At 56.5% G+C, this 26,458-nt stretch overlaps 1 protein-coding gene across 1 annotated transcript in view; it reads right to left on the bottom strand.

Annotated features, from left to right (window-relative positions):
• FLT4 (fms related receptor tyrosine kinase 4) overlaps positions 1–24,593 on the bottom strand; it is a 38,297-nt gene extending 13,704 nt beyond the window's left edge. Inside the window, exons 1-14 of the mRNA XM_030844751.3 lie at positions 24,519–24,593; positions 10,596–10,692; positions 9,654–9,898; positions 9,346–9,458; positions 9,059–9,221; positions 8,713–8,852; positions 8,249–8,417; positions 7,843–7,960; positions 4,930–5,084; positions 4,678–4,840; positions 3,089–3,215; positions 1,875–1,983; positions 498–860; positions 75–221 (exon numbers count right to left, since the gene is read on the bottom strand). Coding sequence (XP_030700611.2) covers positions 75–221; positions 498–860; positions 1,875–1,983; positions 3,089–3,215; positions 4,678–4,840; positions 4,930–5,084; positions 7,843–7,960; positions 8,249–8,417; positions 8,713–8,852; positions 9,059–9,221; positions 9,346–9,458; positions 9,654–9,898; positions 10,596–10,692; positions 24,519–24,585 — 2,176 coding nt within the window. The 5' untranslated portion in view covers positions 24,586–24,593. The remainder of the gene's footprint in view (positions 1–74; positions 222–497; positions 861–1,874; positions 1,984–3,088; positions 3,216–4,677; positions 4,841–4,929; positions 5,085–7,842; positions 7,961–8,248; positions 8,418–8,712; positions 8,853–9,058; positions 9,222–9,345; positions 9,459–9,653; positions 9,899–10,595; positions 10,693–24,518) is intronic.
• Between the last annotated feature and the right edge of the window lie 1,865 nt (positions 24,594–26,458).

Below are 26,458 nucleotides of genomic sequence, written 5' to 3'. Positions count from 1 at the left end.
TTCAGGTAGGTCTGGGGCCTGGCCTTACCAGCTTCCGGACCCCCTCCCTCCTTTACCCACGTCCATCCCCCTACCGGACTCTTCCTCCAGCAGCCTCTCATCTTTGTACCACACGATGCTGGGCATGTGCGCCCCGGCCACCGGGCACCTCATCTCCAAGGAATCGCTCACATTCACCAGGAGGTCAGTCAAGTTCTGCGTGAGCCGCGGGACTTCCAGGGCTGGGGGCGGGGTGGAGACGGAGCTAATTGGAGCTTCAGAAAGCGGGAGGGCCCTCCAGGAAAGGGCCCTCCAGGGCTGGGAACTCTCGAAGCTGAAGGGTCAGGATTTGAGTTCGGGGGTGGGCCGGGCTGCGCACCTCCACAGAAGGGCTGGGGAGGGTGACGCTCTTGCAGGCTCGGGCTCGGGAATGGACCCCCCAGGTGCATGCTGGGCTGGGGGTGAAGGCTCCTTGGGAAGCGCCGCCCTGCCCTGCCCTCAGGCCCTGCCTGCCTCACCCTGCACTGACAGGTACTTCTTGTGGCAGTGCTTGTCGTGGCTGCGCCGGTCCTGCACCTCGCACACGTAGTCGCCTTCATGTTCTGGTGCCACGCTGGGGATGGTCAGGCTGAGCGTGGCGTGGCGCACCCCGGGCGCCGCCTCCTCCAGACTGGCGGCCAGCGGCGTGGCGAATAGGTGCACGTTCTTGCAGTCGAGCAGCAGTGGGTTCCCGTGAGCGTCATGCAACGTGGACAGGTTGAGGCGGTACCAGCGCAAATGCTGATAAGTGTAATTGTCAGCCCGGCAGCTCAGGCGCACGGCCTGTCCCTCTAGAGGATCTTCTGATGGCTCCGATTCTATGCTGAAGCCATCGGGGATGGCTGGGGAGGGAGGAGGAACTACTATGAAGCTGTGTCACTGTGTTGGCTCACTTACCCCCTGCCCAGGGGCTCTCTCTCCCTTTTTCATTGGCCTTTGGACTCACTCGGCTCTCAACTAAGGGTGTACATCACACGTATCTGGGGCAGGGACACCACTCTGGAGCCCTCTTTTCCCTCTCACTTACAAGAGACCAGCTCTCTGAAGTCATTTCCACCAGGGTCTCCTCCGGCCTTGCCTCCTTCTAGCTTTTTCCTAGACAAGCCCCAACTGGCTGCTGCCCCTACCTCTCCCAGGATCCCAGATCATCATTGAGTTCCTTGCTACCAGGCTCAGCAGGGGCCTAAGTCCCCATTCTCCCTCACTGCTGACCACACTCCCCACCACTGTCCTCTCCTTGAAACAATCTGGTTTCATTAGCTTTTGGCAATGCCTCCCAATTTCCTTTTGTCCCTCTGGCCATTCATTGTCAAGCTCCTACGGGCTCCTCTCCCCTCCAAAGTGTTCTCTTTGGATCCATCTTTCTTCCACATGCCCTCGTCTACACCTCTGGGCCCAGTGACTGTCCTTCCATGATCTTTTTAGCTTTTCTGAGGTCACTAACAAGTTTGAAAATCTGAGGAAACTATGGACCTTCCCCCCAGGGCAAAATGCACATAGGAACCAGCTGCTGTGCAGGATCCAGGGCTTAGGAAGAGGGTGGGAGGGAAGTGGAGTTAGGCGGAGCTGTGGGGAACAAGAGGGCACCCGTAGGGGAGGCACTCCAGGTCTGGGGGCAGACGGTGCCAATCCATCCCAGTGGATTACCACCCCAGTCCATATGCCTATGACCTCCAACTCTATCCCTCCTGCCCAGACCCAGGGGCCCAGTGGACACTGGATATCTCTCCTGGGTGCCTCAAGGTCACCAGAACTCAATGGACCCCAATCTAGGCATATCATCTTCTCCCAGGCCTGTTCTCCTCCTGTGCCCACCTGGCTCCTGACCTCCATCCAGGCCTGCCCAAGTCACTCACTGGTCACGTAGAAGTAGATGAGCCGCTCATCCTGGCCCACTTTGTTGAAGACCACGCACTTGTACATGGCAGACACATTGGCGTCCTGGATCACCAGCTTGCTCACCGTCTGGACAGGACATGTGTCAGGCATAAGGATCCCTTTCCTGCATGAGTTCCCCTACCCCAACCTCCTTTTCTGCATGGAGGTTGCTGTGCCCACCAGAGTAATGGGGAAAACTGAGGCTCTGAGCTGGAGATGACCAAAGCTCAGAGACAGTACCAGGAATGGTGAGGCAGGGAAAAGGTGGTGAGACCCTTGGGCAGCAGCAAGAGGTGGCTCCCCAGAAAACCCAACGAACAGCACTATGGACAGTTGGCCTCAACTGTGGCTGAGGTCAGAGGGCAGCATTAGGCAGGACCAGAGAGACCTCTGGCTGTGGATGGGCTCAGGCTGTGGCCATATCGAGGAGGGGACAGGGGCCTGGTAGCACTGGGATGGTCCAAGCCAGAGTTAGGATTCATGCTCTGGTCACATCAAGGGTCAGCCTGTGGTCCAAGGGGAGAAGCTGGTCACTGTGTGAGATCCTTGTGATGTGCCCATGAACGCCCCAGGGCTTTTGTGATGTGCCCACAAGTGCCCTGGGTAGTGGCAAGGGGAGGGGCTGGGTTCCAGGGCTCCAGAAGGACTCTGGCCTGGGGGAGTAGGAAGCTTGGAAGCAGAGGAGGAGAGAGGGCCATAGGCCCTGCCTACCATCCAAAGACCCCACCCCCCAACCCCAAGCCGGGCACTTCCTGGCCAGCCTGGAACAGGAAGAGGCTCTGGAGGTGTGTAGGAAAACAGGAAGTGACTGTAGGAAGTGGGTGCCTTTGTTCAGTCCTTCCCCTGCCTGGCCTTTTCTAGGCATTGCCCCCAGCCTGAGCCAGCAGCTCAGCAGCCTTTGGTAAGGATGGAGCCGGCCCCCAGCCCCAACCCTCCTAGCCCTGGGTGGCTTGGGCCCATGGCCTTGAATCTCAGCTTCCCTGTCTGGGAAGCAGTTGGAGGTTTGGCCCCCACAGTCTACATGCAGGCAGGGAAACTGATGCCCAGAGACACTGCAGAAAGGTTACTGACTCTCAGCTACTATCGCAAGAGTTCTGCAAGCCCAGTGGAAACCTAGAAGGCCAGGAGAGGGCCCCACCCCGCCTCCTTTCTTCTTCTCCCCCAGCCACTCAGTGGCCTGGTTGGCCCATACCTTATTTTTGCCCTCCACAAACTCAGTCCAGGTGTCCAAGCTCTCAATGGGGTTCACAGCATCCTGCATGGTCACCTCCCTCCAGTCCTGGCACTGTGGCATTTGGTCTCGCTGCTGCCGCCGCTGGCTGCGAAAGACAAGAAGGGGCAAGGGCAGGTCAGGGATACAGGCAGAGAGGGCCCACACTGGGGGTAGGGTCAAGCTTTTCTCCTACTCAGATTCATCTCACATCATGGTGGGTAAGGCTGGCCCTTGGGCTGAAGTGAGGTGGGGAGGCTTTGTTTCTGGGACACTGTTCAGGGCCTGGCGACCCATCCTGCATGAGCTGCCAGACACAGCCTTCCCCAGTAAGCCAGGACCTGCGCCTGCAGAGCACCACAAGCCCGTGGCTCTGCGGTTATCCTCTAGTCTGCTGTGCCTCCTGCTTCTACCTGCATGTGTCCCTTCCTGCAAAGTCCACCCAGATCTCCTAGGGCAGCAAAGTCACCAATCCTGTTACAGGAAGCCCTCTCCCTCCCTACCCCTTCTAGAGCTGCAGCCCCTCCCTGGGCTGGCTGTGCATCCCAGCACCTTTGGTCTCCTGCTGGGATGGGGGTCTGGGGGGAAGGGGTGGCCCAAGGGAGGCTCTTGTCTGTCCCTAATGGAGCAGAGTTGGCCCCAGGGTTCTGTAATCATGCAGAGCATAACGGTAGAGCTTAAGAGGGAAGCACATTTGGAGGTGCCAGGGACCTGCAACCTCGTGGTCTAGAAGAACCTCTTATGAGCCTTGAATGTTGTGGACTGGCCACCCTGACTGAACCGTCCTAACTGATCATGCCAGGGCCACAGCCCCTTTGCCGGTATAAGCCACCCTGTCTCCCTTGGGTTCCCAGCTCCCAGCCTGTGACCCTGCACCCTGCCCATTAGGATCTCTTGCTAAAAGGCAAATGTGACTAGTTACTCCCCTGCTCAACACCATTCACTGGTTCTCTAGTGCCTTCCAGACCACTGACCACCTTGGCCCCTCCATTCCAGGTCCTTGTTTGTCCAAGTTTTCTCTGTTCTCCCAAACTGTCCTGTTGGCGCCCAGTCAGGTAGGGCAGTGTGGCCCAGCAGTGGGGCAAGATCTGCTGCTTATTTTGCCATGACCTTAGGAAAGGTACATCCCTTCTCTGACCTTACTTTTCTCCTCTCTAAGGGGTCATGGTGAGCGCTGCACAGATGAGCTGATGAGCATTGGACATACTTAGTGTGCCTTGGGGCTTGGTACAAGTCTCACAAAACTAGCCTAGGTCTGCCTGTTTCGTGAGAGGTGTCCTCCCTGGTGCCCAGAGGTCCTCTCCAGATATGCAATTGTGTGTCAGGAGGGCTTTGCTTTCAAGGGAGGTGGGTGGGCTGGACCATCCCCAGTGTCCAGCCCGGCCTGACTGATATAAGTGAGCCTTGCTCAGGCAAGGTGAGGTCAGGGATTGGCTACAATCCCTGAATCGCGATAGGGTTCGGGTTTAGAGCAGGGGTCTGGGGACGGCTGTGGACAGTAAGTGGGGGTTATGACTGAGGTTGGAGATTGGGCTGGGAAGTAAGGGGAGACAGGGTGGAGCCACACTCACAGGCTGCGCTGGGTGAAGGTCTTGCAGGGCGTCCACGGCCGCCAGTGCCACTGGATGCTGAGAGGAGGGGGCACTCCATAGGCAGTACAGGTGAGGGCCTGGCGACTATGGCGGGAGTAGATGCTGGGGGAGGAGGCTTCCTTCTCGTGGATGTGGGGAGGCACTGGGGACACAGGCAGACAGCCAATCAGTCAGCCTCCCCCACCACACCCGCCTATCCACCATCTCCTCTCCTGTCCTGCCCACACATACCATTTACCACCAGCTCCAGGCTGATGTTGCGCCTCAGGCCGGCCGCGGAGTTCCACAGGGCGAGGGTGTAGATGCCCGCACTGGCTTCCGTCACCTCCTTGAGCACCAGGACGTGTGGACTATGGCGCCCCGACACTGCTTTTCTGTCCTTGTACCTGGACCAGGAAGGGAGTTCAGGGGGCTTTGCGGACCCCACCCTGGCCCTGTCCTGGCACTCCTTCCATGAAGCACCCCAGCCCCTACAACTGAGATATACTGTCAGGAGGCAGGAGTGGCCAGGAGCAAGAGGCCCCTCCTGCACCAGACCAGGCTGCTGGGAAGAGTAGTAGGGGTGTGGGCTGCGGCAACTGACTCTGGACTGGGGAACAGATGGCCTAAAGGCTATGGGGATGGTCTCCAGGCTCAACCTACCGGGTCTCACAACACCTATAGGCTCAGGGACAACTGCAGTCCCCAGGGGGCCTTGTCTGTCTCTCATAGGCTTCACCAGTGTGTGCTGTGAAGGGGTGGAGGTGCAGTCCCCAAGGGGCACAGCTCCTTACCACATGGGGGTCCAGGAGCCCTGACCCTGGCTCTGCCCTTTTTGGAGCTCTCCAGATATGGGGACTTCTTGTTGCCCTGCCCCCTCCCCAGGGCTATGCAACTCACTGTCCTGCCTTGCTTGGATGCTAGACACCTGCAAGTCTCCCTCTCTCCTATATTCATATCACCCACTCGTCAGAGAAGCTGTGTGAACCGGGAGCTGGCCCTCGGGCCTGTGCCTGCCCATCTGCATGCTAGTGTTCACACGTATGTCTGTTAACTGTCCGTCTCCCCTACTGAGCTGTACAGGGACTGTCCCCTCACTGCCATATCCCCTACACATAGAGCAGCGCCCAGCACAAGTAGGTGCTCGACGCACATGTGAATGAATAAATAAACTCACATCCCAAAGGAGACTCCTCCCCAGTACTGTAGGCAGTGCTCCTGCAACCCAAGCTCTGGACTCTGCCTGGAAGCTGCCCTCCCTTAGGCAGGTGCATTACCCTGGTTTACTAAGCCAGAGAATCACTAGGAGAAGCACAGCCCTCGGGGCAGAGAGTAACAGTGAGGGGGATGCGGGGGTCTGACCCTCAGCTGCAACACCACAGCCCGGTCAGAAGAGACGTGACTTGCCAAGAGTCACACAACAGGGCAGAGCAGGACCAAGGCTGTGAGGCCTGCTGGTCTCTGGTGCAGAATCCTGGTTGCCACCTGCCCCATTTGTGATCCTAGGTGAACTGCTTCACTGACCCAAGCCCCTGTGTCCTCATCTGAAAACCAGGGAAACCAAATGAACCTTCTTGCAGGTGTCGTCAGGCCTACCCAAGATATGGCCTTTAGGGTCAGCCCGATGCCGGCCACACAGAGGCTGCTTTGGGAACCAGGACCAGCCTGTCTGTCTGTCCACTAGATATCCATCCATTCACTTACTCATAATCATCACACGATTACCTGGAAGAGTTGGCCCCTGTGGAGCTATGGTCACCGTTAGTGCCCTGGGGCAGGTGTCTCTGTGAACAGTGGGCCCAGCTGAGCACTTCTTGGAGGAAGGTATTGGCCAAGTGAGAAAAGAAAGGCCAGATGTGGTGGGAATGGTGAGAGGCAGTCAGCTGCCAGAGGATCAGGCCTGGGCCAGATCTCTGATGCAACAGAGCTGGCCACCCTCCTAGACAGGGTCAGTACTACTGGCCTTGAAGGGCAGGGTACTGGGCCCTAGGCGTCTCCAAGAGACCGCACCTGTGAGGGAGGCTCCAGACTGCATCAGCGCCCTTCTGGACCCTGTCTCAAGGGTCCCAGTCCTGCACCAGATGCCCCTGATGGACCCCAAAGCCTGTGGCCTCAGAGGTAGGGTCACAGAAGGCGCAGGCCCAGGGCATCTGGGCGCTCTCCCAGGAGAAGCCTGTTTCCAGCCTATGGCCAATGAAGTGGGATGCTGGCTGAGAATGTCTGGGCTTCTGCTTGCCCAGCTCCAGGCTTTCAGCAAATGTCATCCTGCCTGGTGGGAGGTGCTCCTGGCTGGGAAGGCAAGGCTCCTCTGGCCAACTGTGAAAGAATGGAGCAGACTCCTCCCAGGAGGCTCAGGGCTTGGGCAGGAATGCCATTCCCCTTTCCTGGCCTGTTTTCCTCATGTGTACGATAAGGGTCAGGCTAGAGTGTGACCTCCCAGGGTCAGGCCAAGTGGACTGCTCAGATGGCTGAAGGGTGCATGGTGGGGTGCTATGCCTTCCTGAGCTCTCTGGGAGCTCTCTGGGAGTGCCCGGTGAGGGTGAAGCCACCAGTGAGGGACCCCTCACTGACACTTGGCATACCCTGCAAGGGAGACCATACTCTCAGGTCACACACCAGAACTGGGGATCTGGAGCCTGAAGGCCTTCCAGAAGTTCTAGCCCACTGCCACACACATCAGCCCAGGGCCCAGCACCATAATAATTTGTGAAACCCCTGTGACATCTCCAAAATTCTGGTTAGAAGGATCCTGGGTGTGGCAACCTGTTTGGAGAGGGGCCTAGGAAACCTGAAGTCATCCCTCTATGACACCCTCCAGCGGGGGCCCTCAGAGAGGCTGAGTGGGTGCAGGAAACAGTTAGATAAAGCCCTATGTTGTGCCCACACACACCCACACATAACAGGAGACCGGTATTTACACTCTTTCACAGTTTAGCGGCAATTCAGGCCAACCTTTCCTCTAGCCAAAATATCGCATTATGTGCATATTCCTTAGAATCTTCATAAGGGTTCCCTGCCCAGGGTGCAGGCTCTGATAGTGGGGACAGTTCCCCATCCAAGTCTCAAGGAGTAGGCCGTGGTGGGGAGAATGCTGCCCTTCCCTCCCTGTGGTTCTTTTCTGCATTGGACCTGGTGGGTAGTGAGGGGCAGGAGCGAGGGAGGTACCATTGGAACTCCGGCGGGGGGTATGCTGCCAGCTTCACGGGCAGTTTCACCAGCTCGTCTCCTGCCGTGGCCTCCAGGATGGGACCCTTGAGCCACTCGACGCTGATGAAGGGCTTTTCTGCCAGACGGGAAGCATCAGGGTAAAGCTGGGTCCAGCATCGCTGACCCACCACCACCCAGGGATTCACAGCCACCCCCAGTGGCCAGATGCCCTGCTTTCTGTGGTGTGGGAACCGGGCAGTCCGTCCACTCACGGCCCTCCCTTCCCTCTGGCTGGACGCCACACTGCTCAGGTGCACCATGACCTATGACCCTGGGCCCACACTGCACGAGAACCCTTGTTCCCCAGGCTTGACAACTGACCTAGCCCAGGCCATGCTGGGCACAATGACCTGACAGGCCGTACCATGCACAATGACCTCAGTGCTCTCCTGGAATTGCTGGATGCCATTGTTGGCCAGACACACATATGGGCCCAAGTCGTGCTGGCTGACGTTGTGGATGGTGAGGATGCTGGAGAGCTCTGTGTGAGTCTGCTGGGATCGCCGCTCCGGCACCCACTTACCCCGCTCTGCCTGCCCAGGACCAGGGGAAGCATAGGGTCAGAGCAGGCTGGCTCTGAGAGAACTAACCCCCATAGGCACACACCCCAGCCCAGCCAGCAATAGCTCCAGAAGCCTTGGACCCAGACCCAGAGTTTTCCTCAGGATAGGAAAACTTCTGTATCAGACAGGGGCTCCTGGGGCAGGACTGAGCCTGCACCTCTTCTACACAGAGGTAAGTGTGTGCCTGACCAGGGTGAGTGTGGGTAGTGATGGGGATTCCTGGGGATGATTCAGTCACAGCCCCTGGCAGGGCTGCTGACCTCACCTGCTTCCCTGGATAGTCCCAGTCGAAGGTGACACCCGAATTGAACTCAGCCCACACAGTGCAGTTCAGGACCAGCTTTTCCCCAACCAGCAGCTCCAGTGATTTCTTGGGGAACAGCTGGATGTCATAGAGCTCATTTCCTGGTGACACACACACAGTGACCCCCATGTCCCTCATAGGACAACGTGCACAGAGTACAGGGCACCCACTGAGACCAGCCAAACCATGGCACCTACAGCTTCATTACTGTGAAATGGGGGGTCCCTGTCCTCTTCCTGCAGTTCTCCTCCCAAGACATGGGGAGTGGTTGCTGGGTGAGGGCCCTACAGCCCTAGGCAGCCCCTACCTGTGATATGCACGAGGAAGGGGTTGGATAGGAAGGCCTGGCCACCCCAAGTGGTCTCACACTGCAGGTACAGGGCATCGCGCAGCAGGGGAGTGGGTACACGCATGCCCCGGCGGTCGTCCCACACCACTTCCTGCCCATCAGGCCACAGTGCTGAGCTTTGCTGTAGAGACATGGTGGCTGTCAGCGCCCAGCTGCCCCCTTCCTCTTGGCCAGAGAAACAGCAGTTTTCCCAGGGACAGGACTGGAGGGCCAGATCCAGGGTGGGTGTTGGCGTGGGGTTGTACCGAGCGCAGCGTGACGTTGAGGCCGGGGATGGACACCAGGCAGGGCACCCACATGGAGTCCTTCCTGTTGACCAGCAGTGTGTCCGGCTTGTTGATGAATGGCTGCTCCAAGTCTGAGGAGAGGGGGCATGTTGTGGGAGGGGAAGGCGGGGCTCAGGGGGTCTCTGCCCAGGTCTGAGGCTGCAGGGCAGCCCCATGGGGTTCAAAGGCTGGGGGTGGGGGTGCAGGTGCCAGCCACCCCTCCAGGACCCAGGACCCTGCCTGTGGCTCCTGAGTGGCCGCATGGATGAGTGCTGGACCCCTCTCACCTCTCACAAATACGTAGGTGCTGGCTGCAGTGGTGCCCTCAATGCGAGCCTTGATATACTTGTAGTAGCAGCGGTAGCTGCCCGTGTCATTGGCGTGGGCCTGCTGCAGCAGCAGAACCTTGCAGTAGGGCCGGGCATCTGTGCCCTCACAGTCTCGCACGATCCCCATGTCCTCGCCGTCCTTCTCCCCTGTGACTGGTGCATCCTGAGCCCCTGGCCAGGCCCACTCCAGGGGGTGCTGCCCCCTGGCAGAGGATGCAGGACATCAAGAGGGGCCCAGGCTGCAGCCCTGGGGGACAGTCCCTGTGGAACTTCCTCAGGAGCCAAGCCTGGCCCATAGCTTATCTCACCCAGAGGTCAGGGCAGACCAGCGTTTGGGCACATACCATGAACCTGGGACAGGGTGCTCCCTGAGACCCTTGGGGCCTCTGCCTGGCTCCTGGGCCTGCATGTGGCAGGCTGTCCTGCAGAGAAGCCTGAGCCTCAGATTATAGCTGGGGCTGCAGGGAAGATAACAGGTCTGGGGTCTGTGTGGGTGGGCCTGGGGCCAGTGAAGGGTGGCTGAGGGTGGGTGCAGGCAACCTGGGGTCCATGCAGGATGACCTGGGCATGGGCATGGGGTGGCCTGGGGTCAGTGTGGGGTGACCCAAGGGTGGATGCAGGGTGACTGATCTGTGGTCCATATGAAATTAAGAGGGGTGGGTATGGGTGAAATGGGGGTGGGTGCAGGGTGCCTGTGTCTGCAGAGCAGGGGATGGTCTATGCCTCCAGGCACCTACAACTCAAGCCACTTGGAAGCAACCCTAAGCCTCGAGGCCTCTGCCCTGGGGAGAGGCTGCCTTCTGGGTGCTCCGCCACCATCTGCTTGGCCTTCTGTAGTCTCCTTGGCCTGCCAGGTAGGAGGGACCCAGTCCCCTGCCCTCCTGGCTGAGGGCTGAATACCTGCAGGAGATGGACAGGCTGTCACTGGAGTCGATGACGTGTGTCTCCTCCGTGATGTTCAGGGTTGGGGGGGTCATGGAGTAGCCACTCGCCAGGCCTGGGGTGGGAGATAGGGTTAGCATGGGACTGGGTCATGAGTTCACATGATGACATCCATCCGGTGCTGATGGGCCCCTCCCCGGGCAGGGGCTGCCTAGGCTCTCAGCCCTGAGCAGTACCTATAAGGCCCCAAGACAACTGGTAACCTCCACCTCAGGTTGCCCCCTGGCTGCAGACTGGGCCCAGCCCCAAGTGAGCCCTGATTGAGCCCTGGACTGAACCTCTAGCCCCGCATGAGCAGAGCTGTCAACATGAAGTCAATAGGGGAGACCACAGGCCTCATCCTACATTGGGTGAGGCCTGGAGCACATCTCCTCGGCATTGTGACCCCCACATTTCTGCCTGAAGGCTCCTCCCCCCAGATGCACAGCTACTGTTTGTGAGGGAGACCTGCACAGTGCAGACTGCCAAACATGCACAGAACTCAGGCCTCGGTTTCTCCCTGGAATTCTGCCTGTGACCTCGCCCTCTCCCATGTCCCATGGAGTCCAGCTCACATGTCCTTGGTTCCATCAGTTTCTCTTCACCCCCAAGGCGCCCTCTGGCTGCCCCAGCTCTCCTCTCCCTGCTCTCCCTGCCTCAGCCCCCCATTCCTCCAAAAGGGCTAATCCCCAAACAGGTAACTGCCTCGCCTGGTTAAACACCGTCCTGTGGCCCTCCAGGACCTTGGCCCTGCTGCCCACGCAGCTCCTTACTCCCCATCCTCCTCCCAGCAGGATAGTGTGTGTAGTGTTTGCATGTGTGTGTGCACATGCACGCGTGTGTGTTGTCTCTGTGTGTGCATAGATCTGTGTTTATAGGACTGATATGTGAGTGTTGTGTGTGACTTTGTGTGTGTGTCATTGACATGTCTGCGTGTGCACGCATGTGAATTTGTGTGTGTGTGTGTGATCCTGGGGGAGGGTGGGAGCAGGCCCCAGGGGAGGTCTGGACCTGGAACTCTAGCAGATGCATCCTGCCAGGACCATCCTGAGACAACAGGAAGAGAGGACTGTGTGGCCGGAGGCCCAGGGCTGCGTCCTGTCCCTCCCCCAAGTCCCTGTCCTCCTGGGGGGCACAGCCCACTATCCTGCCCCAGCCCCCAGTCCTACAGGTTCAGCTCCTCTGCCCTTTCCAGCCCAGCTCCCTGAGGCTTGGGGTCTTGCCCTGGCAGCTAATTGTGGGAGGCAGAGGCTGGGGGAATCCCCACCATACTTGGTTCTACACCACCCTGACCCCAAGCTGCCCTAGGAAGAGGCACCAGGACGGCACACTCTGCACCCCAAGGTCTCATTTCAGCATCACCTGGACAAGTTGGCTGCCAGGGCCTGGCTGGCCTCTCCCTCTGTGCCTCCTGCTGGCCAAACTTTTCTAGGTACCCCACCACCGTAGGTCAGAGGCAGAAGGCCCTCATCCAGCATCTAATCCCACTAGTATCTAGTACAGCCAGGGAAACTGAGACCCTCCAGCTGGACTACACCACAGCCCTAAGAAGGCAGCCCTTCATCTAGCCGGATGCTGTGAACACTGAAGTCTCTCCTTAACTCGAATCCAGTGCACCCACTCCTGGCACTCAGGACAGTGGCCCCACCCTGGGGCCCCGAGATGGGAAAGTAGCCCTGGGCTCTGCCACCAGGTCCACTCCTCCCCAGGGTGGTACCAGCCCCCTCATCACATCTCCCCACCATGTACCCCCAGGGCTGCTGGGGTGTAGGAGCCCCACAGTGGGTAGGCTCTGCTCTGGTGTTGAGGGGCCAGGAAGGAATCCGAGGCGGACACCACTAAGATGGGCTTTGAAAGAGAAGTAGGATTTTCCAGGCAGTGGAAAGTGAATAAAGCCATGCCAGGCAAACTGGCCTCTGAGCTACATAAGTGGGGGGAGAGGGGAATGATGGACTTGGGTTTGGACTTGTGAGGGGATGAAAGAACTGGCTGTCCCTGTGGACCAGTCAGGAGTCCGGCCTGAGGCTGGCATGTGGGCACCAGAGGAGAGGTGCAGCGGCCAGGACCCACCTGCCCTGGGTTATGTATGCCTGCATGGTGAGGCCTGCAGCATTGCCCTGGGGCCCCTGGGGAGGCCAAGCAAGGGTCCCCTTCTCTGGGGTGCTCCTCCAGGGCACACACCTGGCACCCTGGCAACAGAGCTATGGCATTTGTCAGCCCAGCTTCCTTGTGCAACTCCTCTTTGCTTCTAAGATAAAGTGGGGGACCCCAGCCCTCTCCCTTCTGCCTACTCCCCTTCTCTCCAGCTTCAACTCCTGACACATCTGAGAGGAACAGACCTCTCACCATTGTCCCAAAGTGCCAGGTTTTTCATATCTTGAAGTCTCTGTCTGCTAATTTTTTTTGCCCTGGACATTTGTACTTCCTTCCCTCCTGTGGAGCTCCCTCTTTAGGGTCTAGTTCATGCGTCCCTTCTCTATGGGGCAGTCACTGTTACTCAGGCAGTGTTGGCCTCCTAGGCTCATGGTGTTAGAACACTTATTGGACTGAACTGTGGTTTTCTGGTCACATCCGAACAGAGGCTGTATGTTATTCATCTTTCTAACCTTAATACAAAAGAGGTGCACACCAAAGATTGAGGGTATGGATAGAAGGATGGTCGGATGGAAGATGGATGATCAGATGAATAAATGGATGGATATGTGGGAGGGTGGGTGGGTTGAGTGGATGGATGGGGGATGGAGCCTATAGGAGTTTCCTCCCTAGAGGCCACCATACCACCAAAGGAAGCATCTCCATCAGTGTGCTAAACGGGAAGATCCATAGTGTTTGCCAACCATTTCACCCATCTGAGAGAGCCTTTCCTTTGTTGCCACGTGCCCTGAATTTCCCCAGTGCTTCTCTTTCTTCAGTCACTTCCACTGGACCCTGTGTGATCAGTAGTCTTCACTGCAGACATCACTGTCCTCCTCCATCCTTCCTGCCTTAACTGAAACCTGGCTTTCTGAGGACACCACTGCCCCTGGGGTGATTATTGCTCCCATTGCACACATCAGAGAACTCCTTGCAGTCACTTCCCCTTTTCCAGCAGCACCAGCCACTCCCCACTAAAGCTGTCATCAGCTGCTGTCCTGGTCACTTCCCCTCATTCTCTGCTCCGAGTTCTTCAGGCCCCTCCACCCCAACTCAGGCCATTCCTCATAACTTCGACATCCACACGGGTGAGTCACCAGCACCCTGGCCTTTGCAGTCCTCATCTCCATTGTCCTCCCTCCTCCCTTCAGCCCCTCACTTCCTGGGCATACCCTGGACTTGGTCCCCACCAGAAGCTGTGCCATCACTGAGTGCCTATCTTCTTGCACTTCTCTCCTTGCCTCCTGCCAGGTGCCACTGTCCCACCACTGCTAAGTTCTTCAACCTCATCAAAACTCTGAGGCCAAGGACCCCTCTGCATTGCTACCTCCTCCTGGCCTCACCTCTCTTTTGGCACTGCATGTCCCATGGCCCATCATTCTGAATGCTCCCTTGCCCCTGCTCTCCACCGCAACCCTGCAGCACCCATGTCCCTCAGTGGCTCGGCTTGCAGCACAAAGCCAGAGCCCCATGCTGCTGCCTCCCCTTTCTTTTCCTTTTGGCAGACCCTAAATGACCCCCGGGCTGCAGTTCAGGGTGTTCCCTTCTCTCTCACTCTCAGCACTAATGAAGTAGAGCCATCAGATGGAGACACCTCATCTTCCCACATCTAAATCCCACACCCTTGCCCTAGGCCCTGGAAACTCTCTGACATTCCTGCTCCCAAGGCAAAGCCCTCCATTGAGCTAGGGATCCCAACCCCCCAGATCTGACCACTGTAGATAATTTCTTTCTTTCCTGATTACCAATTTTTCTCTATGGAATCATCCCGCATCTTATAAACAAACAAAAACTCCTCAATTCCTTGATCCTATATTCCCTTCCTCTTTTCTATTCCCATTCCTAGCAAAAACTCTGCTCGCTGACTCCTTGCTCTCACATTTGCTCATCTTCCCACAGGGTGCAGCCCCCTCCCCTGCTTCATGGAGCCACTGGTCAAGGTATCCTGTGACTTCCATGCTGCTGTGGGAGGCCCTCCAGGGCAGAGAGCAGAGCTGTTCCCTCTTCTGCTAGCTTCTGTGAGCTCACTCTCCCCTCGTCCTCCGTCCCCTCTGTCCAACACCAAGTGCTGCAGCTCCTCACTTTCTCTTCTGTACCAGTCTCTCTCCTAAGCGTCCATATACTTGCGAAATCTCTACCTCTAGCCCAGACCCCTTTGCTCAACTCCAGCCTTAAGTATCCAGCTGCCACTTCACTTGGCCATCCCACAGACACCTTGAGTTCCACATTTCTGTTGCTGAACTGCAGACTCACATCCTCTCCACCCCTGCCAAAGCTATCTCCTTGATAGCTCCCATCTCCCCAGATGGGAGCTCCTGTGGATGCCCACCTCTCCCACCCTGGCCCATTCACCCACCACCAAAGCATCCCAGAGCCAGCCCCCACTCTCCTGCTGGAGCCTAACCAACTGCACTCACCCCCACAGTAGCCCCTGGCCCACTCTTGCCCTCCTCCAATCCTTCACACAGTTGACAGTGATAGTTAACGCAAAGGAGACAAATCATGCTCCTGCTTAAATTTCGTCAGTGACTTTCCACTACACTTTAAAGAAAATCCAAACTTCTGACCGTGGCCTGGCCCCCGCCCCCCCTCCACACCCTCTTGGTCCACTCTCACGTCCTATTCTTGTCCTCCAGCCACCATGGCCTCCAGGCTGTGGGGACCCAAACAGTCCTCTTTTCTACCCCACTCCATGCCTAGCACTGACAGAGAGTCAAGGCTCCATAGATCCTTGTTGAATGAATAAACGAATGGACAGATGGACGAATGGATGGATGGATGGATGAGTGGGTGAATGGAAGGTTGAGTGGATGGATGGATGGGTGGAAATATGGAAGGAAAGATGGTTAGCTGAATGGACAGACGGATGGATGGATGGAAGGATGGAAAGGTGGAAAAAAGAAAGAATGGCTAGATGGATGGACAGGCAGATGGATAGATGGATGAATGGATGGATGGATGGAAGAATGGGTGGATGGAAGGAGGGATGAATGGCTGACTGGTTGGCCTAACAAACCTCTGAGGTCTTTCTTTGGGTTGGAGCTTTGTCAAACCTTGTTGTTCCTTTGGAAAAGATGTTTCTGGTTTTAAAGGCCAGGCTCCCTGGTGACCATCTGTACAGGCTGCTCAGCAGCTGGGGCAGATTCAGGCCTAGTTTGCCATGCCCAGAGGCTCCGTGCTGCCCAGCCCCCACCTGAAACCCCAAAGAAGGCGCATCCTTCCTGCCTGGCTGTTGTCTGTCCCCGCTGTCCTTCCCTTCCCGAAGCAGGAAGCACTGTCATCCTGGCTTCTGCCGCACTCCCCCTGCCTTCCTGTTCCTGACCCAGGAACTGGCTTCTTCCTTCCCCTGGCCAGCAGCCTTGGCCCCCTAGCCTGAGCAGAGCAATCCGGGCAGGCGCCAGGCCGAGGTTAGGGAGGCCAGAGAGCATACCTCCTCTTCTCTGTGCTGTCAGCAGCCTTGGGCAGTGGGACCCTGGGGTCAGCCACAGGCGCTGGCTGTGGAAGCAGCACACCAGGATCCTGGGTGAGGGGCAGGCAGGAGGGGTGGGAAGTCCTGTGGGTTAGGCACTGAACCACAGCCCAGCAGTCACTGCCTCATTTGATCCTCACGTAGCCTGGGAGGGAGGGAGGGATCACGAGTCCAGTCAGCAATGAGGAAACTGAGGCTCCAGGCTCCACATCAGTGATAACCAGCAGCTGTGCAGGAGCCCAAGTCTGACCAAGTCCAGGCCCATCCCTGCCTGGGACTCAGCCCTCACATCTCTCCATCTCCTTCTCTCCCACTGCCACCCCGAGTGCCAGTCTCCCTACCTCTCTGCTCCCTAGCAGTCTCCTTCCTGGCCTCCAATTTGTTGCTCAGCCCAGCGGACACCTTCACTGGCTCCTTGTGGCCCTCTGGAGCTGTGAATGCCCTTGGCCCGGCCTCCAGGGTGATGCCCTGCCCAACAGGCCCCCCCTTCTAACCAGCTTCACCTCCCAATTCTTCTGCCACACAGTCAAGACACCAGCCACACCCAGTATCCACCTGCTGAGCACACCAGGCCCTCACCCACCACATGGGGAAGGTTTGTACCTTTGTGTGGCTCCTGGGGGCCAGGATGTCATTGGCCCATGGCTCTGTCCTCAGGTTCAGCACAACCAACCCAGGGATGATGTCAGGATGGTGTGTAAGCTCAGGGGTGCCCCTACATACTCTGGCAGAGTGTAGCAGTAGTGGGTTTTGCATTTGCAATTCCTTATTTCAAGGAAATGTCATGGTCACCTGGTGGGTGACAGGCGCTGTACTGCAGTCCTGCTAGTCTGGTCCACACTCTCCTTAGCATCTGTGCCCTGGAGGACAGAGGCAGCCAGGGCCAGGCCCATGGCTGCAGATTGAAGGCAAGCTGAGGGGAAAGCACTGGGGGCAGGTGAGGCCAGGTTGGGGTCTCCATGCATCAGTCCCAGGGGTGGGCCGAGTTGGAGAGCCGGCTCTAAGGCCCTCTCCCTTCATTCTTGGGGCCAGGCTTGTGCATAGACCTTGGAAGAAGGCTCAGGGGTGTTCTGTCTTGGAGTCCCCCCCCACCACCACCTGGATGGCAGCCTCTGTGCCTCCAGAGGTCAAGGGTGAGGTCAATAGTCCATCAGTCCTCCTACCTCCCACCCTGCAGGGCTGAGATGGGAGGGGCTGTACTGAGAGAGAGTGCCCGAAGCCCCGTGAGCCCAGCTGCACACCCTACAATGTCATTCTGACTATGACCTCAGGCAAGTCACTTCCCCTGCTCCAAACTTATGAAATGAGAATTGTCCCCAAGATTATTGGGAACCACAGACCACCATAATACCACACTAAGAACCATTGTAAGGATAAACTGTTGCTGGCTCAGGCACACTGAGACCTTCACTATCACTGTCTGTCCACTGTTTTGTATGTCACAGCAGTTGCATCTCACTGTGACTCTGTGCTTTGGTCAAAGTGCCAAGGTGGGGGACGGTCAGAGAAAGCCTTGCCAGTGGGAGGGAGTGCTCCTGTGAGTTGAAATAGGCTTTGTAGACTGAACAGGAGCTTGCTGGCCCAGGAGGAGGGCACAGAGGGCAGAGGGACATGTGCAAAGACCAGAGTGCAGGTGACCTTGGACTGTCAGGTAGGTGCAACAGATGGAGCATGGTGTGGAGGAATGAGGCCCCAGAGAAAGGCCCCGGGTTACAGGCCCAGCCTTAGGCTCTTGGTGGCTCATTTAACTGGAGCTGCTCAAGGTGCGCTCCTTCCTCCCGGAGGTGGCACAACCCCATGGCTTCAAGCCTACCTCTGAGCCCCCCACCCTCCCTGGCAGCTCTCCTGAGCTCCAGCCCCAGAGGACTCTGCTTCCCAGATGTCTCCTGCCAGGCGCCCCCAGCCCTCATACCACACCACCCACTGAGGAGAACAATGAGCCAAAGGGCACAGAAGTATCCCCGACCCAGATGAGCAAGTGTTAAAACTATAGAGGATTCCCAGTGTTGGCAAGGATGTGGACAAACAGGCACTCACAGTAATTAAAAAAAAATGCTCATATACTTTGACCCCCAAATTCTGCTTACCTCAATATACCCTGTTACAACAACAGACAACAAGAGCAAACATTTTCTGTATGCCAGCACAGCCTATGCACTTGTGCATACCACACCCCTCTATTGCCCCCCTGGGTACTATTCTTACCATTTTGCGGATGAGAAAACGAAGGCACAGAGGTTAACTTGCTAGTCAGAGGTTATCTTTGGGGGACAGGATTATGGGAAGCTGCTATTTACTCTATACTTCCTCAGAACCAGCACCAACAGCAGCGTGGCTGGAAGCACCAGGCCTGCCCCTCTCCTCTCCCTGCCACTTGGCAAAGTGCTTTGCACTCGCAGAGCTCAGACGCTTAGCAGTAGATGCCTTCCGGCCCGAGTGCCACACCTAGACATTCTGGGGCTGCCTTTTCCAGTCCCCTTCTTTGCCACCCCACTGCCTGGCCAGCCTCAAAATCCCTCCTCTGGCTCACCACACCAGTGTCTCCCCACTGGTCCAGGCCTTTCCCAGTGGTCAAAGGAGTCTTCTAGAACACAAATCACTCTTCTGCCTAAAACAATTTCCTGCCTCTCCGCTACTTAGGGATGGAATCTGATCTTCTCAAGGGACTCACCAGTCACTCTCGTCACCTGCCTGGTGCCTGCTCTAGCCCCAGGGTCGCAATTTTAGGTCCCCTCCTGGGAGCTTCTCTGCATGTTTCCACAGCTTCATGCAGCGGCTTGACTCACTGCACTTGACAGTTCCTCAGTGCAAGGATGAGAGCCTTTCCAGGGTGGCATCCCCAGCATGGACTTGACCCTGGATTGTTCTTGACTGGCTTTGAGGATCCAGGGAACAAAGCAACAGCACACAGTGTGTGGGCAGGTGTGGAGGCGAGGGATGGAGGTGCAGATGTCCTGCCCTGAAGTAGGCACATCTGCCAGGGGTAGGCCTGGGGGAAAGCAATGTGTCTAGTGGCATGCTGCTTTTGAAAGCTGTACAGGACATCAAGGTGAAAATGTCCATGAGGTGGTCAGAAATTTAGGACCCCACATGCCCACCTCTCTAGTGCTTTCCCTGGAGAATGTGGACAACACCTGCCATGCCTGCCCCTTCTTGCCCCTCAGCCCCTATGCCATCTGGCACCAGGCACCAGACACTTGTCACTTCCCTCAAAGCTGCTCTAGCATCTAATGAGCCATTTCATTCCTCTGGCCTTAATTTTCTAATCTTTAAAATGGGCACAATAGCCTATGTCACAAGGTTAAAATCTTCACACATGCTAGTGTGAAGAAATTTGATTAACCATTTCACTGGTAGACACTCCAAGTGTGTGTGCGTGTATGTGTGCACATAAGTGCTGCTTCATACAAACAAAACTCCATTTGGTAGAATTCAGGATAGCTTTGAGGATGGTGCTTTAGGTTGGATAAGGATAAGAGCTTCCCCTGAACCTACCTGAAAGCCTAGATTCTGTGCTCCTGGGGCACACAGGGAGTGGGAATGAAGCCCCCCTCCCGCCCTAGTAGACCCCTCCCACTTGGAGCGGCATAACCTTCTGCCTGGAATTCTCAGTAGCCTTCTGCATGTATCTGGAGCAGGAGAAAGGTCATGTGCTGAGGCTGGGGTATGTGATGGGTGCAGGCTAGGTGGATGTCAGGCTACATACGGCTGCCCTTGGGACCCTAGCAGGAGGGCCTGTACTATCAGCTCAAGAGGGGCCGGCGGGGGCGGGTGGCCCAAGGAAGGCTCAGATCTTTGTTTTAGAGTGGTCCTGCTGAAGCAGCCTAGAGGCAATTTTGGGAAGCAGGGAGTGTTGGAGAGGCTGAGTGGGACCGTGGGCTGCCTGAGTACCCCCTGGGGGTGAGATGGGGAGGAAGGGCACCCTGGTAGATGTGGAGCTCCCAGTGCAGCACAGCTGTGGGTGCAGCCAACTGTGCCAGGCAGTTGCCCTGGCCTTTCTGGGATCAGGGCTCTGCTCTGTGGCAGCGGGACGGGTGGTGTTATCAGACAGCCCAGCTGGCTCAGAGGTGGCCCCCCAGCGCTGCTAAATCTGGGCCATGGGCTCCTGCTGCAGGAAGAGGGAAATGCAGGCAGGATGTCCTCTCCTGTGGCTGACAAGTCCTTTCCCATGAACCCATGCTGACCTCGCTGGCCACGTGGCGGGGCTCCCCCACTTGCCACCCTGAAACCTGTGCCTGCTCACTGGGCCACCCACACCCCAGCCAGGCCTCGGGGATGGGGGTGGCCTGGGGCACCAGAGCCAGGCAGCAGCGTGCCTGCTGTCAGCCACACCCAGCCTCAGCGGCAGCCAGCGCCAAAGCCCGCATCTTCCTGCTCCCAGGCTTCTCCCTTTGGCGTGACCGGAAAACCGAGATCCCAGAGGAAGCCAGTGTCTGAAAAGGATCGAAACTCAGGAATCCCTGGCTCCAGCTGGACACGTCGGCTGTGTCTTGCTCAGAGGTCGGTGCAAGGAGTGTGAGAGGCTCTCCGGACCCCTCTCCCTACGCATCCCCCCTCTCTGAGGGGTATCTCAGGGCTGTGGGGCACAGGCTAGGCCCTAGTGGAGAGAAATCTACAATGGCGGGGCGGTGGGGGGACACCCAAGCGGCAGCAGGAGGGGTGTAAGCTAGACATAGAGAAGAACTTCCCCTAATGGCTGAGACCCCACTTAATTTCCCTGGGTTCCCCGACTCCCCTCTGCCTCATCACACTCAAGTGCTCCCAACTTTCCTCCTCCCTGCCTTCGACTTGAGGCCCTGCCTCCCTAGTGGAGTGTCTCATCTTTCCCCACATTTCCTCCTCTTCTCAGGGTCCCCATCTGGTAAACAATTTCATGACCTGTTCTGTTGCTTAAGCCAGAGACTGGCACTTGTCCCTTTCTCTCCACCATCCCCTGCTACCTCCTTCCCTGGCGTATCTCCTGGGTTCACCCACAGCCTCCTTGCTGTGGGCTTGCATCTGGTTTTACCCCTCCGGTGATGCCTTCAGGGGAATCTGACCAGGTGACTCCCTGCTCAGACCTGCCCTTTCCAGGTGTGCTGCTGGCTCCTGCCACCTCCACTTGCCTGTCTCCTCCATCTCATCTCTCCGCCCCTAGGAGTCTAGCTTCATCTGATCACCATCTGACTCTTCTGCCTCTGGGCCTTTGAGGGGGTCTTTGCCCTACCTGGAATCCCTTTCCCTGGAGTCTGCAGACCCCTCCAGGAAGCCCCAAGCTAGAAGCAGCCCACAGCCACCAGCTGGGCCCCACTGGGTCACTGAGCACTTTCGCCCCTGGGCTACGATACCATGTTTGTGTTCCTGCTAGTCTGGCGCTCAGGAAACCCCTGCAGGATGTGCTTGGTCCAATCCTCCCTAGACTGCCTAGAGCAGACACTATACCTTTCAACTTGCACAGAACTGCAGTCCCCTTCCCCAGGTTGGGGTGCCACTGCCTGGGGGTCAGGGTGGGGATGGCACAGCAAGGAGCTGGCCAGACAGTCCCCTTGTTATACCTCATGCCCAGTCTGGTGCCTGGCCATGTGGGCACTGGGCTCTGGGGAGGCAGAGAGCCTTCAGCCACACTGACCTGGTGCCTCCGGCATGCTGGGGATGTGAGCAGCACCTACACTTGAGTCCCCAGAGCACTGAGCCACTGATCCACAGGCACCAAGTAAGATGGGCCCAGCCCCCACATTCTGCCTGCACTGACTTGCATCCACAACCCCCACCCCCACACCTGGGTCTGGCTCAGGGCTGAGGAGCAGGGAGAGCGAAGAGCTGGGATGGTCATGTGTGCCTCAGCCCATGGCAGGAGCCAGCAGCCTCAGGCTGGGCCAACCAAGCTTCCCAGCAGTTGCCTCCTTCCCCACCATGTCCCTGAGCTGACTGCCCACTGTTCAGAGGCACAAATAGCCTCACTCTAGACTAAGCTCCAAGAGACAAAGTCTGTTGGAGGTGACCTCTGCCACCTCTACCTTCTCTACAGGGACACTACTGGGGCAAAAAGCCCAACCCCAAGCACAGCCCCTCAGTGCTTGCCAGCTTCTTGCACTCCTATGCATGGGGAAACTGACGCACAAGGAAAGGAAGAGAGGAGCCCAGGTGATATAGCAAGGAATTTAGGGGTAGAGTTAGGACAAGAGTCTCGTTCTGGGACCAACATCACACCTTTGAAGTCAGCTTCACGGCCAGGCTGCTCACCTGCCAGCACTTGGCCTCCTACTCTGGCTGCACTGACACTTGGCTGCACTGGAGTGTTTATGCTTCTGCTCCAGTATCCCCCATCAGGCTGGCAGCTCTTAGGGCCCTCCTCAGCCCAGAAATGGGTGGTGCAAATGCAAGGCTCAGGGACAGCGGCAATGGTCTGTTTTCCATGGGACATCTCCCCACGAGCCATGACCTAGTCCACCCCCCTTCCAAGGGCCACTTAGCTTCATTCTCTCTCTTCCCCTTCATTGCCCAACTTTGGTAAGAATCACCTGCACTCACTGCAAGACTGACCTCATCCCCGCTCCCTCCTCCACCTTCCACTCTGCTCCACTCAGGAGCACCAAGACACAAGCCTCTCCTGGTTTTCCTCAAACCCTGCATGCCGAATGTTTCCCGTCTCCCTGGAAGCCTCTCCCTCTCTGGTCCCCTCCTTGGGGGAGAGGTTCCCATCCTAGACCCTTTGGTCTGCTTCCTCTCCAGCTCTCCAGCCCAGCCTCTCTCCTGAGCCTTGGACACTACACCCAGTGCTTGCTGGATGTCACCTCAAGGTGGGATCTCCCACTCCTCTGCCCCAAAGCCCAGCCATGGCACCATTCAACTCTTTCCCCACACTCATTCAGTCACTTAACACATGCTGAGCACCTGTGAGAGCCTGGTCCTGGGCAGGGTGCAGGGAAGCGAGGAAGGGCCAAGTGGCAGCCCCTCTGCTCAGACCTGCCCTGACTTGGAGGCCAGATAGATGTCTTCCTCCCTCCTCCTCCCTCTAGGTTCACCCACGCCTTCCTCACCTCCACTATCCTCAGCTCTTCAGCCCATATAGGCACAGAGAACAGAGCTCTGTTATTCCAAAGACCTGGGTTGACAATTTCCCTTACTACTGGCTTCCCGGGGACTTTGGGAGAAGTTATAAGTGTCCTTCGTCTAAGTGTTCCCATCTGTAAAACGGGTCTAACACTCCCTTGTGAGGATTAAAAGAAATGAAGCATGTAAAGCCACTATTCAATGCCCATGGTGTTTAAAAATAGCGAGGTCCCCATCTTTCCCTTCAGACCTCCCAGAACTCCTCCCTCAACCACTGGGGACCCATTACCCCTCCTCCACCCTCTGATTTCCACGGTCACCAGATCTTGCATGGGCTTCCAGCTCATCCTCCCCTTATTCCTGCTGCTTTATCCTGACATCTCCGAACAACCATACCCCTCTGCTCCCTCCGTCATCCCCCACACTCTCTTCCCTCCAATCCCTCAGCAGCAACCTCCAGTCATGTTCCCATCACAAACCAGACCTTGCCTCTCCTGTGTTTAAGACCCGTCCTTGTCGGCCCCTGCCTTATGATCCAAGATCCTTAGATTGGCCTTCCGAGGTCCTACCCCTCAAACACGGCGAGGGCCGGCCTTCTGCCTCTTCTGCCATGCTGATCACTTACGAGTTGCCGACTCAAGATTCTCCTCAAGTTCCAACAGGCACCTGCGCCCAATCCGCCACACAGCGCCTATCTCCCACGATCCCGAGCCCCTGCCCCCGCAGTCCTTGGCCTGGGGAAGGTAGACACCAACCAGAGTTCCCTCTGGAGGACCAATCTCGAGCGCAGACTAGAGGTGTCGGGAAGTGCGCACCCAGGTCTACGACTCGGCGGGGATTGCAGCCTCTGCGCGGGGGTACAATCCCCAGTGCTCTCGGGTTCGAGGACAGAACAGTACGGTGCCTGGACTTCGCGGGAAAGCGTGTAAGCAAGCGAAGGATCCAGGCTGAGGGTGCAGCGCGAAGGGGCCCAGGTCCAAGGGAGCTGAGCCACAGACTGTGGAGCGCAGTCGGGGACTGAGCACCACCTCTAAGCTGCGGTGCAGCCCCGCGCCCCGTCCCCGCCCTTTCCTCATCCCGGCAAGCCCGGCCCGACTCGCCGTGCTCCTTCCGGTGTCTGAATCCCTGGCTCCCGACCCTGTCTCGTGCCGGAGGGTCCCGCGGGCCCTGTCCCCCGCCCGTCTCCCATCGGTGAGGTCCCACCGTTTGCCCAGGGAAAATGTCCCCCCTCGTGGCCAGCTGTACACTGGGGCAGGCGGAGGGCTCACCACGCTCGCTGTCGAGCAGTCCGAGGCAGAGCCACAGGCACAGGCACAGCGCGGCACCCCGCTGCATCTCCGGCCGCTGTGGCTCGGGTCAGATGAGCGACCGCGGCTCGGGCTCTGAGTGTGGGCGCGGGGCAAGGCGCGGGCGGGGCCGGGGCGGGGCTGCGGCCGGGCCTGGGCGGGGCCTGGGCGGGGCTCCCGGGAAAGGGCCTGGCATCTAAAGCAGCCCTCGCACCTCTCAGTCCCGCCCTGCAGCCTAGGGAGAATCCCGCCTAGACAGGAGGGTTGCTGGCTTTGCACTGTGGAGGGAAGGCTGGTCCGTGCCCCACTTCCAAATCAACCGCAGCCCTTCATGCCGGCCCTGGGGCTGCTCCGACCAGTCTTAAATTGTGCGCTAAAAAGGGAATGAATCCCGCTGTCAAGGTTGGACAAGATGTGGCACTACGTATTTTTCTGTGATTTTCTTCCATCAATAAATGCTATGTTTACCACTAGCTATCTATTTTACGTTTGGTAGTGTATATATGTACATGCCACTCGCAGCCGCACAGCACAGGGAGATCAGCGCCGTGCTTTGTGACCACCTGGAGGGGTGGGATGGGGAGGGTGGGACGGAGGGAGACGCAAGAGGGAAGAGATATGGGGACATATGTATATGTATAGCTGATTCACTTTGTTATAAAGCAGAAACTAACACACCACTGTAGGGCAATTATACTCCAATAAAGATGTTAAAAAATAAATACTATGTTTAAAGTAAGAAAAATGAGCAATAAACATATTTTAAAATAGCAATATATCAAATATTTGAGAACATTCAGCAAACTTTATGTTACCGTCTACGTGGTGTAGATGGAGGCTGTACCCTTGAGCCAGGCACCCAGTATAACCAACCTCCATCCTGCAGGCATGTCCTCTTTAGATTTCCTCCAAATAGTTTTGCTCTGAGCTCATTCATAAGTCCTGTTATCAGGTGACACTTTGCTCTCTGACTTGGCAAACCTCTCACAGACTTCCTCTCTCTTTTCGGTTCTGTCTCTAGAATTTTCCTATTTAAAAACAAATCCCATGAGGATGACTATCTCCCACTCCTGCTTTTTTATTTACACTTTTACTATCCCTCCCCTTTACCCACCCCTCGCAAAAGTCCATTCATCCTTGCCAAAAACTATTGTTGATAACAACAGTTACCAAATCTCAAGTGCAAGTAAGAATGGAATATATTAAGTTGTAATCACATATAGATGGTTTAATAAGTAATGTTGGGGAAAGTAGGCAACCAAATAAACGAAGTTAGATTTTTTTTCTCAACCATATATTGATTTTCTTTCAATTTTTGTCTAGTTTTAATATACCGAAAGTATATATCAATGTATTATAAATGTAAATTTTAAAGCAAACACCTATGTTTCAACCCTCCAGATCAAGGTATATAGAATGGCACTAGCTTTCCAGAAGCCCTCCCTAACCCCCAAATCCTGGCTTTATCTTTTCCCTGCTTTTCTTTATCATTTTATTGCCCAAATATGTTTTACTTGTTTTTTAACCTTACTTAAATGGATTCATCACACATATATTCTTTTGCTCAGCATCTTTTGTGAGATTAATGTGTACTGCTATGAAAACCTATACTTCACTCATTTTCATTGCTGCATAGTCTTCTGTGTGATACAGCATAGTTCACTTGTCCATCTACTGTTGATGGAAGTTTGAGTTGTTACCAGTTTCCAACTTTTGCTGCTACAAACATGCTTTTATATGTTTTTTGGTGTACATGTGCCCTCTTCTCTAAGTTATGTGTCTAGGAGTGACACTATTAGGTCGTAGTATATGTATCTTCAACTTTGTAGATGGTACCAACTATCTTTTTCATTATTTGTATCATTTTGCACTCCACAGCAGTATAACTAGCTCCCTGTGCTCCACATCTTTGCTGACACTTA

The sequence above is a fragment of the Globicephala melas genome, chromosome 3 (genome assembly GCF_963455315.2).
Source record: "Globicephala melas chromosome 3, mGloMel1.2, whole genome shotgun sequence".
Taxonomy (NCBI): Eukaryota; Metazoa; Chordata; class Mammalia; order Artiodactyla; family Delphinidae; genus Globicephala; species Globicephala melas.
This window is presented reverse-complemented; position numbering and strand designations above follow the sequence as displayed.